Source organism: Equus asinus, chromosome 2, assembly GCF_041296235.1.
Source record: "Equus asinus isolate D_3611 breed Donkey chromosome 2, EquAss-T2T_v2, whole genome shotgun sequence".
Lineage (NCBI taxonomy): Eukaryota > Metazoa > Chordata > Mammalia > Perissodactyla > Equidae > Equus > Equus asinus.
In genome coordinates this window covers 12,844,266-12,856,302 of record NC_091791.1, presented here as the reverse complement: position 1 = coordinate 12,856,302, position 12,037 = coordinate 12,844,266, and the positions used below count along the sequence as shown (strand labels likewise).

At 38.0% G+C, this 12,037-nt stretch overlaps 1 protein-coding gene and 1 pseudogene across 5 annotated transcripts in view; one reads left to right on the top strand and one right to left on the bottom strand.

Annotated features, from left to right (window-relative positions):
- INPP5F (inositol polyphosphate-5-phosphatase F) overlaps positions 1-12,037 on the top strand; it is a 96,511-nt gene that overhangs the window by 73,414 nt on the left and 11,060 nt on the right. For all 5 annotated transcript variants that reach the window (XM_070482175.1, XM_070482172.1, XM_070482160.1 and 2 more), the window contains exons 14-15: positions 6,182-6,299; positions 8,440-8,638. In XM_070482175.1, the coding sequence (XP_070338276.1) occupies positions 6,182-6,299; positions 8,440-8,638 (317 nt within the window). The remainder of the gene's footprint in view (positions 1-6,181; positions 6,300-8,439; positions 8,639-12,037) is intronic.
- Positions 9,568-11,882, bottom strand: LOC123277850 (phosphatase and actin regulator 2 pseudogene; annotated as a pseudogene).

Here is a 12,037-nt window from a genome sequence, read left to right as displayed (position 1 = left end):
GCTGTGTGGCCCTGAGGAAGAGCATATGTTGTCTCAGGAGGGTGCTGTTCTGCTACTTCCCCTGGACAAAGGCCCAGTGTTGCTAGATCTTGCAGTTTTTCAAGGGAGTTTGGAAATTTGGAATTTTATGTGAGAGAGTTGGCTTTTAAAACTTTATACAGACAAAGCAAAACATGTCTGTTGATGGGATTTGGTCTCTAGTATGATAATTTGCCTCCTCTGAAATTTGAATCCCAGCCCTGCCTCTTACTAGCTCTGCGACCTTGGGCAAGCCACTTAACCTCTCTGTCTGTCTTCTCATTTGTAAGACAGGAATAATACTAGACCCACTTCAAAAGACTATCTTGGGATTATATGAGTTAGTGCATGTGAGGGCTTAGACCATTCTCTGGCACATAGTAAATGCTGAAGAAATACTTTATCATCTTTTGATGGTTGTTATAAATAAGGTCTTTTGAGGATCCAACAGAGCTAATCTTCATAGAACTTAATTTAAATGAAAAATAGAGTCACTGGTCACTAAATACTCCCTGTGTGGGCAATAGGAAGTGATTGAATTAGTTTAAATTAGGTTTATGTTAATTTTCCTTCAAGCTAATAGTACATCTCAGGATATTTCTTATAACAAATTTCTTATAACATCAAGGGCTCAACAGGCATCAGATAGTCCATCTTTTCGTTTAGTGATAAATATAAAAAAACTTTTTATTAATTAAGGAAACTTAACTTTAGAAGTCCTTGTAGAAGTTATTGTTTAAAGAGAAATACTTCTTATGCACCCAACATTGGAGCACCTAAATATATAAAGCACACACTAACCGAACTAAAGAAGAAATAAACAGCAATACAATAATAGTAGGGGACTTTAATACCCTATTTGCAACAATGGATAGATCATCCAGGCAGAAAATCAATAAGGAAACAGCAAATTTGAACAGCGTTATAGATCAAATGGACCTAACAGACATATACTGAACATTCCATCCAATAACAGCAGAATACACATTCTTCAGAAGCATACACAGAACATTTTCCAGGATAGATCATATGTTAGGCCACAAAACAAGTCTCACAAGTTCAAGAAGATAGAAATTATATTATGTATCTTTTCTGACCATAGTGGTATAAAACTAGAAATCACTAATGGGAGGAAAATTGGAAAATTAACAAATATGTAGAAATTAAACAGCATAATCCTGAACAACCAATGGATCCAAGAAGAAATCAAAAGAACAATAAAAAAAACTTGAAACAAATGAAAATGAAAACACAACATACCCAAACTTATGAGATACAGCAAAAGCAGTTCTAAGAGGAAAGTTTATAGCTATAAATGCCTTTAAGGAAAAAGAAAGATCTCAGATAAACAATCTACATTCTATCTTCAGAAACTAGAAAAAGAAGAAACTAAGCCCAAAGTTAGCAGAAGGAAGGAAACGATAAAGATTAGAGTAGAAATATATGAAATAGAGAATATGAAAACAATAGAAAAGATCAGTGAAACTAAAAGTTGGTTTTTTGAAGAGATAAACAAAATTGACAGACTTTTAGGTAAACTAACCAAGAAAAAAAGGACTCAAATGAAATTATAAATGAAAGAGACATTACAACTGATAGCACAGAAATACATAAAATCATAAGAGACTACTCTGAACAATTATATGCCAACAAATTAGAAATTTAGAAGACAATGGATAAATTCCTATAAATGTACAACCTACCAAGACTGAATCATGAAGAAATAGAAAATCTGAGCAGACCAGTGAGTAAGGAGATTGAATCAGTAAGCAAAAACCTTCCAACAAAGAAAAGCCCAGGACAAGATGGTGTCACTGGTGAATTCTAACAAACATTTAAAGAAGAACTAACACCAATCCCCTTCTCAGTCTTTTCCAAAAAATATAAGAGGAGAGGACACTCCTAAACTCATGTTATGTCAGGCCCTGATACCAACACCAGGTGAATACACTACAAGAAAAGAAAACTACAGGTCAACTCCCTGATGAATATAAATGCAAAAATTCTCAACAAAACACTAACAAACCAAATTCAACAGCACGTTAAACCATTAAACACCACCAAAATCAAGTGGGTTTATCCCTGGGATGCCAAGATGGTTCAACATACACAAATTGGTGAATGTTACATACCATATTAATAGAATAAAAGATAAAAATCATACAATCATCTCAGTAGATGCAGAAAAAGCATTTGACAAAATTCAACATTTTTTCATGATAAAACTCTCAACAAATTGGGTATAGAAGGAACATACCTCGACATAATAAAGGCCATATATGACAAACCCACAGCTAACACCATACTCAACAGTGAAAAGCTAAAAGCTTTTCCTCTAAAATCAGGAATAAGACAAGAGTGCCCATTTTCACCACTCTTATTCATCATTGTCCTGGAAGTTCTAGCCATAGCAGTCAGGCAAGAGAAAGAGATAAAATGCATCCAAATCAGAAAGGAAGAAGTAAAATTGTCTGTGTTTGCAGATATGTATAGAAATCCTAAAGACTCCACCAGAAAACTGTTAGAACTAATAAATGAATTCAGTAAAGTTGTAGGACACAAAATCAACATACAAAAATCATTTGTGTCTATAAACTGACAAACTATATACTGACAACAATCTGAAAAAGAAAACAATCCCTTTTACAATAGCATCAAAAACAGTAAAATACTTAGGAATAAATTTAACCAAGGAAATGAAAGATCTGTACACTAAAAACTTTAAGACATTGATGAAAGAAATTGAATAAGACACAAGTAAATGGAAAGATATCCTGTGTGCATTGATCAGAAAAATAAATATTGTCAAAATTTTCATACTACTCAAAGCTGTTTATAGATTCAGTGCAATCCCTATCAAAATTCTGGTGGCATTTTTCACAGAAATGGAAAAAATCAATCCTAAAATTTGCGTGGAACCACAAGACCCCTAATAGCCAAAGCAATCTTGCGAAAGAAAAACAAAGCTAGAGGCATCACACTCCCTGATTTCAGCTATATTACAAAGCTATAGTAATCAAAACAATATGGTACTGTCATAAAAACAGACACACAGACCAATGGGACAGAACTGAGAGCCCAGAAATAAACTCACACATATACAATCAACTAATATTTGACAAGAGAGCCAGGAATACTCAATAGGGAAAGGATAGCCTCTTCAATAAATGATGCTGGCATTAGTCTTTGGGTGGTGAACGTGATGTAGCCTACACAGAAATTGAAATATGATGTACACCTGAAATTTATATAATGTTATAAGCCAATGTTATCTCAATAAAAAAAGTAAAAAACTAAAAATAAAGTTCTTGAGAATATAAAAAAGATGTTGGCAAAATGGGATATTCACATGTAAAAGAATTAAATTGGACCCCTATCAAAATGGATTAAGGACTTAATGTACGACTGAAACTTTCCAGTTTACTCCCACAAGAAAACATAGGAGAAAAGCTCTGTGACATTAGTCCTGGCAGTGACTGTTTGGATGTGACACCAAAAGCATAAGCAAGAAAAGTAAAAATAAACAAGTGGGACTACATCAAACAAAAAAGCTTCTGCACAGCAAAAGAAACAATCAACAAAATGAAAAGACAACCTGTAGAATGGGAGAAAATATTTGCAAACCATATATCTGATAAAGGGTTAATATCCAAAATATGTAAGAAACTCATACAGTTTAATAGCAGAAAAACAAATAATCTGATTAAAAAATGGGCAAAGGACCTGAACAGACATTTTTCCAAAGAAGATATACAAATAGCCAACAGGGACATGAAAAGGTGCTCGACAGCAGTAGTCATCAGGAAGTGCAAATCTAAACCATAATGAGATAGCACCTGACTCGGGTTAGAATGGCTGTTATCAAAAAGACAAGATAACATGTTGGCAAGGATGTGAAGAAAAGGTCACCCTTGTACATCGTTGTGGGAACGTAAATTGGCATAGCCATTATGGAAAACAGTATGGAAGTTCCTCAGAAAGTTGATGCCACATATGGGGCCGGCCCAGTGGTGTAGCAGTTAAGTTTGTGCACTCCACTTTGGCAGCCCAGGGTTCACTGGTTCAGATCCTGGACACAGACCTGCGCACCACTTATCAGGCCATGCTGTGGCAGGCATTCCACATATAAAGGAGAGGAAGATGGGCATGGATGTTAGCTCAGGCCCAATCTTCCTCAGCATTTTAGAAAAGGATTGGTGGCGGATGTTGGCTCAGGACTAATCATCCTCAAAAAAAAAAAAAAATTGATACCATATGATCCAGCAATCCCATTTATAGGTATATGTCCAAAGGAAATGAAATTGGTGTCTAGAAGAGATATCTGCACCCCATGTTCATGTGGCATTACTCATAACAGCCAAGACATAGAAACAACCTAAGTGTCCAATACTGGATGAATGGCTAAAGAAAATGTACTCTATTTGTGTGTATTTGATGGAATGTTATTCAGCTATAAAAAAAGAAGGAAATCCTGCCATTTGTGAAAACATGGATGAAGCTTGGGGGCTTTACGTTACATGAAATGAGCCAGACAAAGACAAATACTACATGATCTAACTTATATGTGGAATCTAAAAAAGCCAAACTGATAGAAACAGAGTTGATTGGTGGTTACCAGGGGATGGGGGAAATGGGGAGATGCTGGTCAAAGGGTACAAACTGAGTTATGAGATGAATACATTCTGGAGATCTAATGCACAGCATTCTGACTATCGTTAACAATATTGTATACTTGAAATTTGCTAAGACAGTAGATCTTAAATGTTTTCACCACACACATGTACAAAAAGGAACTATGTAAGGTAATAGATATGTTAACTAACCTTGTTTTTTTCTTGGTGAGGAAGATTGACCCTGAGCTAATAGCTCTTGCCAATCTTCCTCTTTTTTCTTTTTTCCTCCCCAAAGCCCCAGTACATAGTTGTATATTCTAGTTGTAAGTCCTTCTAGTTTTTCTATGTAGGACGCCACCACAGCATGGCTTGATGAACAGTGTGTAGGTCCATGCCCAGGATCCAAACCGGTGCACCCCAGGCCACCAAAGTGGAGCATGAAAACTTAACCACTATGCCACCAGGCTGGCCCCATTAACTAACCTTAATGTAATGATTTCACTATATATACACATATATGAAATCATCACATTGTACACCTTAAACTTATACGATGCATTGTCAATTATATCTCAATAAAGCTGGAAAAAAATATTTATTTTTTTCCTTTGATATTAAACTTCTTTGGACACAACATTCACGTCTCTCTTCTGTAATAGATTCTTATTGCCAAATTAATATTTCCTGTGAATGACTTAACTAATTGGCAACATGTTCTTCCTAAATGGTCAGTTTTAGGACAAGGCCTATTTCTGACATTGCCTTGGATAGAAATAGTGGGGTTGGGATAGGGTAAAAAGAGACTGTACCTTACTTGCCTTAAGTTTAAATCACCACCTCTTCAGGGACTTGCTCTGACACCTTTGTTGTGAAAAGCACGGGAAACAAAACAATTAAATCTTGATTGGCTCATTCTATAGAGATTGTCATGTGCAGCAAGGTACAGAAGCCTCTGCTCTCTGCATCCACGCATCCACGTACACAGGTGCTCTCTCTGCATCCACACATCCACGTACACAGGTGCTCTCTCTGCATCCACGTACACAGGTGCTCTCTCTGCATACATGCATCCACGTACACAGGTGCTCTATACACATGCACACACACGCAGCTACATACACAGGTGCTCTATACACACACATACACATGTATCCATGTACACAGGTTAAATTCCATTATAATAAACTCTAGGGAACTGTCCACTTGTTCCCACTTCAGAAATTTGTGGGTTTTGAATATCATACCAGTTTGTGGCTTGAAAATCTTTCTCTTGTTTGTTATGTAATAAGTTTTGACCTGTAAATTCTAGAAATTCTGTACTTTGCCAAGAATTGCCTTACGTTAAAGCACCATGTCTAACATAGTATGCTTAGTTAGTTATTTGACATGCTTGGGTCAGAGTCAAATACTAGTAGATAATTTACTTTAAATACATTATTTGGAAATTATGAAAGCCTATAGAATCCCAGTCTTGAATTGAAGGCCCACATTGACTTTGAGAACATTGTTCCGTTTGAATAAATTGTCAAAATGACTTTTTTCCTTGACAGGGTGACTTTACAAGGACCGGAGAAAGAAAGTTAGCAGGAGTCATGAAAGATGGAGTTAACTCAGCAAATAGGTATTACCTGAATCGCTTCAAGGATGCTTACAGGCAAGCTGTTATAGGTAAGGATCATCAGTGCCTTTCTTACTTTAAAATTTGTTATTCCTTCCGTGACTAACGTTTTACAGAAAACAACTTCATTAACATAGTTCATGTTTTATAATATACTTGTATTTTCAGATTGAGCATCTTACCCAATAAAGCAAATTCGAATTCAGATTAGAATTTGAAAATTTTTTTAGGCTGGAGCAACAAAAGGAACCACTCATTTCCTTACGTATTTGTCAGTTTGCTATTCATGTAACAAAAGGCAGGGTTAAGGCTCCTGGAGTATGGAATAAGGTACCCTAAAACCTCTTCAACTGAAAACTCCATGTTCTATTTGTTTTTTCATTACTCAAGGCTGAGAGATGTAACAAGATGATTTTCTTTCCCCATAAGACATTTATCCTATGTTCTTGCTGTGGACAAATACACCATCCTTTGTAAGTATGATTTAATAGGATGTTAAGGTATCAGGTTTAGAGATTATCCTAACCAATTCTTATCATTATTTAGAAGAGGAAATGGAGGGTAGACTGCTTAGTGGAATTCATGAGTTGGCATGTGTTTTTGTTTTTATTTCTGCTGAGGAGGATTAGCTCTGAGCTAACATCTGTGCCAGTCTTCCTCTACTTTATATGTGGGTTGCCACCACAGCGTGGCTGACAAGTGGTGTAGGTCCGCACCCGGGATCCAAACCTGCAAACCCAGGCTGCCAAAGCAGAATGCACCGAACTTAACCAGTATACCACGGGCCAGCCCCATTGGCATGTTTTTAATTTAATTTTTGTGAAAGTATTACCTTATGGAATTAACATCAATGTACAGTGTTCTGGATTAGAAACAAATATAACACCTTGTCCTGGGAATATTTTTAAAATCCTATTTTTTAACCTGATTATTTATCATACGTGAAATAGAAGGGCCTAGACACAGGCTAGTTAGGAATTTGAGGAGTCTTGTGTAAAGAAGTTTGGCTCAGGGGCTGGCCCCGTGGCCGAGTGGTTAAGTTCATGTGCTCAGCTTCGGTGGCCCAGGGTTTTGCCAGTTTGGTTCCTGGGCGTGGACATGGCACTGCTCATCAAGCCGTGCTGAGGCGGCGTCCCGCATGCCACAACTAGAAGGACCCACAACTAAAAAATATATATATATGTATGCAGGGGCTGGCCCCGTGGCTGAGTGGTTAAGTTCGTGCGCTCTGCTGCAGGCGGGCCAGTGTTTCGTTGGTTCGAATCCTGGGCGCAGACATGGCACTGCTCATCAAACCATGCTGAGGCAGCGTCCCACATGCCACAACTAGAAGGAGCCACAATGAAGAATATACAACTATGTACCGGGGGGCTTTGGGGAGAAAAAGGAAAAAAATAAAATCTTAAAAAAAAAGTTTGGTTCATTTGTCACAGATAGTGTGTGTGTGCTGACTCGAAAAGTGGGTTTTAGCAGTTTATTCAAAGAAAAATAAGATACCTTCTGTTGGTTGATCTAGTGACTCATTTATGTCATTGAGGACCCAAGTCTGTCCCTCTCTCAGTTCGACCATCCATAGCATCAGCTTCATCCTGATCCTGAAGCTGGATCTCTTCAAGGTTTAGAAAGAGAGGCTGGTGGCAGTCTGGATTATTGCTCCCCCTTGTAGGGCAAGAGTTTGGCAGATCTGTCACAGAAGCCTCCCCTGGTCTCATTGTCCCAAAAAACTATAGGGAATGGTGTTATAATGATTTGTTAAAGCTTGAGCCTCATGCCGCACCAGGAAGAAGTTAGCTTGTCTACTCAGATCCTTTGCCCATGTTAAAATTGGCTTGTCTTTTTATTATTGAGTTGTGGGAATTCTTTATGTATTCTGGATACAAGTCCCTTATCAGATAGATGATTTGTAAATATTCTCTCTCATTCTGTGGGTTGTCTTTTCACTATCGTGATACTGCCCTTTAAACACAACAGGTTTTAGTTTTGATGATGTCCAGTTTGTTTCTTTTTTTTCTTTTGTTGCTTGTGATTTTACTGTCATATCTAAAAAGCATACCTAATCCAAGGTCACGAAGATTTATGCGTATGTTTTCTTATAAGACTTTTATTGTTTTAGGTCTTACATTCTCTTTTATTTTTAAAAATGTTTTAGTAAACTAAGATGATGATACATATTAACACTTTCTACTCTAGATTTGATGCAAGGCATTCCAGTGACAGAAGATCTTTATTCCATATTTACCAAGGAGAAAGAACATGAAGCTTTGCATAAGGAAAATCAGAGAAGCCACCAGGAACTAATTAGCCAGCTCTTACAAAGTTACATGAAGTTACTGCTGCCTGATAATGAAAAGTTCCATGGGGGTTGGGCCCTCATTGACTGTGACCCCAGGTGAGTTGGAGTGGTGTCCTGGTAACTAACGTGCTTAAATTTCTGATGTTGTTAAGGTGTTGTAATTAATGCTAGCAGTTGTCCATAGCTGTGGCCCTGGATGCATGGCACAAGGCAGTTTTTAAATACAGCACTGGTACTAGGGCAAGCTGGCCGAGGCACTCACCTTGAGTGCCAAATTAAGGAGGCACTAAAAAAGTCAGGAATGAAGAGAAATATTTTAATGCAATATTTGACTGAAAAAAATTGCAGCTGGCTGCATGCGTTTTCCCCACTGCCGGAATCTAGCTTTCTTTGTATTAATGCACAAAACTGAGTACAGCAAGAGGTGCAACGATGCTAGTCACTTTGATCAGTTGTAAAGTGGTCCTGGCCTTTCATAAAAAAAATAGGCCAACCGGTGCTTAAGATTGTTTTAACAAAAATCATCCAGTTTTAAGTGGTTCTTCAAAATATCAATGAATGGCAGGATCTAAATTTATCTGCCAGATTGAATGCTTGCTTTTATGCTGAAATCTAAAATTATAATTTTCAATATTATGAATCAAACATTTCAGAAAACTGTAGACCATGTTCTGAGAATAAAAAGCTCCATTTAGATTTTATCTTATTTTAAATTGCATATGTTTTTAATAAAAAGGACATAAAACAAGCTTGAACAATTGAATGCAAGGTAGTATTTACATATATTAAAATTAATTAAAAAACAATATTGACTGTAGGTTCATAGGGGAACATTCCATACTTTTATTTCCTGGATTGTTTTGATAGTCAATACTATATGTATGTATGCAATTTGTGGACTCTTAAAATAAGAGATGAGGTTTTCCTTACACGCAACTTAGCAGAAATTTCTGTGCTCTTATAAGTCATTTGGTAAAAATTTTTTTGATTCATGTACCTTAGTGTTTTTTTCTTTTTTTAAAATAACGGCCGTCCAACTTAATGCAGCACCAAAAGAAAAAAGGTAGTACTCTTAATTCCCATTCAGAAATATCTGCATGTAGCACACCTGCGTTTTGCTTGAGTTTTAACTTTGCACTTCAGTTTTTTAAAGGTCATGATTGTCAGTATCATTTTCCTTAGATCAAATATTTTTATTTGCACTTTGGAGATAACTGAAATAGGGAAAGACCAAAAGGTTCATTTCCAAAGCTATTTTGTAAAGTCACATTACATCTGATTTTATTTCCAATCCTGTAACTCTTGTGTAAAGTGGGTATCCTGGGTTAGGAGTATAAAAAAAATGTAAAGTGTGTTCAGCTATGCTAGGTGAAGCTTGCAACACAATTTGGGTGAGCATGCTTATAAAGTGTCAGTAGAATTCTCTTGCATTCAAGAAAAAGGTGCATGAAAACACTCAGGCTTCTTTCTGACAACTGGACTCACTGGTACAACATAAATTAATGATACTATGTTGTACCAAAATAATAATGAAACAAGATGAGTTTTCTAAGATTAGGTCTTTAAGAAATCCTTGTTGGGTAGTTAGATTTCCAAACCCCATAATAAGTTTCCAGCCACCAAATGCCTACTTCAGAAATACAATTGTGCTTCAGTTTTCTCTTTTTTTCATTAACGTGATGAAATACTTCTCGTTTTTTCTGATTTTTCGACTCCCACCCCCCTCTACTGGCCATCAATTGCACTCCTCATTTTTCTTTAATCCTGCACTATAAAATTTGGCTTTCTGCTAACAGAGAGCCGGTGACTGTCCTCTGCTCATCTTTGGTTAAATCTCCTGATGAAGAATAACTTACATCAGTAGCATATGCTAGACAGCAAGTGTCACTGCATCCTTCCCTTTGCTTGTTGGCCCCATTTGGGTTATAAAAAGCAGAGCCCACACTTCCTTCACTGCAAGTTAAGCTTTCAAATTCCAGTGCATTATCAGGTTTTCAGTAAGTGGTGTTACTCTCAAAGATTATCAATCTCTGTTTCCAAATAGTCTCTCATTTCAAGACGGATGATGAAACGTTTGAGTGCTGCCATTGCTGTGCTTGTAAGTTCATTTAGCTCTGTACTTATTGCTGCCTTGTCTGTAGGTCTTACCCTGGCCCAGGGCTTGTGCCTGGTGGTCCTAATCAGGGGAATTAGTGACCTACGCACTCCTTAAACACCAAGATCCTTTGTGCTTGTGGCTCTGTCACTGTGGGTCTCAGCCCAAGCTTTCTGTTGAGTTTGCCCTTTAGTTCCAGTTTTGCTGCTGCGTCTGCTGCTTCCTTCTTTTGTTTTCAGATATTTCTTTGCTCAGATTCTTGAGTCGTGGTCTCTGGCTAAGTCTCCTATCTCTAACTTATTCTTGCATTCCCTGCCTTTCCAGATGTCACTGCAAGATGTTTTGTCTTCTAATTCTGTCTTAGATGGTCTGTTGTTAAACTTGATTGTGAGAGTATCCCTTTGCCTATTTTACTTGCCAAAGCATATTCACCACTGCCATCCTTGCCCTCTTCTTCTTCCTCATGGTTATTGGTGGACAGAATAGGCCCATCAGAGTCAGAGTCATGGGCATAGTGATGCCCTTTGACCTTCATCCTATGGGACAATGAAAGATGCTGAAGATTGTCCCATCAGCCCAGGTCTCCTTGGCTGAGATGCGGCCTTCCCTGTCTTCTTGGTGCTAACACGTAAGCCAGTGCTGAGTGAGAATGGTTCTGTGTGTTGATTCTTCAGTACAGACACTGACTTAGGTCTCGGAGAGATGGGCAGGGAACTCCACTGCTAACCAGGACAACAGGAGTGTCTTGAGGGAATGACATACTGATTTTTAAGAAGAGGAGGGGGGATGGGGGCAGTGAGAGCCACAGACTTGTGGAATTTATCTGTAGTCTGCTCCTTGGTGACAGGGACAGACTGCTCAGGTTTGAGACTTTTCACTCTGGTCTCGGAAGAATGTCCTGTAAGGTTGACCACACCAGAAGTGGTTGTGTTTGACAACAGTTGAGGCATTAGCTGCTTGCTAGTTTTTTTCTTGCTCTCTGTGGTTCCCACTGTTATTGTTTTACTAGAAACTGCTCCTTTGAAGCTTTGGGACAGGATGATGTGGATGGAGTAGGTAGTGAAGCTGATGCTTTGGAACCAGTGACTTTGCAGGTCATGTTTTGGCTTGGTGGCTTGTGTAGAAGGCTGGGGCTTGCCTACCAGGAGTCTTGGTATCTTTGTTTTAATTAGAGGCACTTCACCATGATGTGGCTGGTGCCAGCGTGGGCCCCTGTGGGAGGCACAGGTGTTTAGGTTTGGGCCTTGGAGGAGCTGGAGCAGGAGCTACCAGTGTTTCACAGTGGTCTTCTGTCTTTTTCTCTTCTGCCTTTTCTTCTAGAGGGGGTGCTTTTTCAGATACAGAACTATTACCATCTTCAGATTTCACTGCATTTTCCTCTCAGGTGGATTATTCTCTGA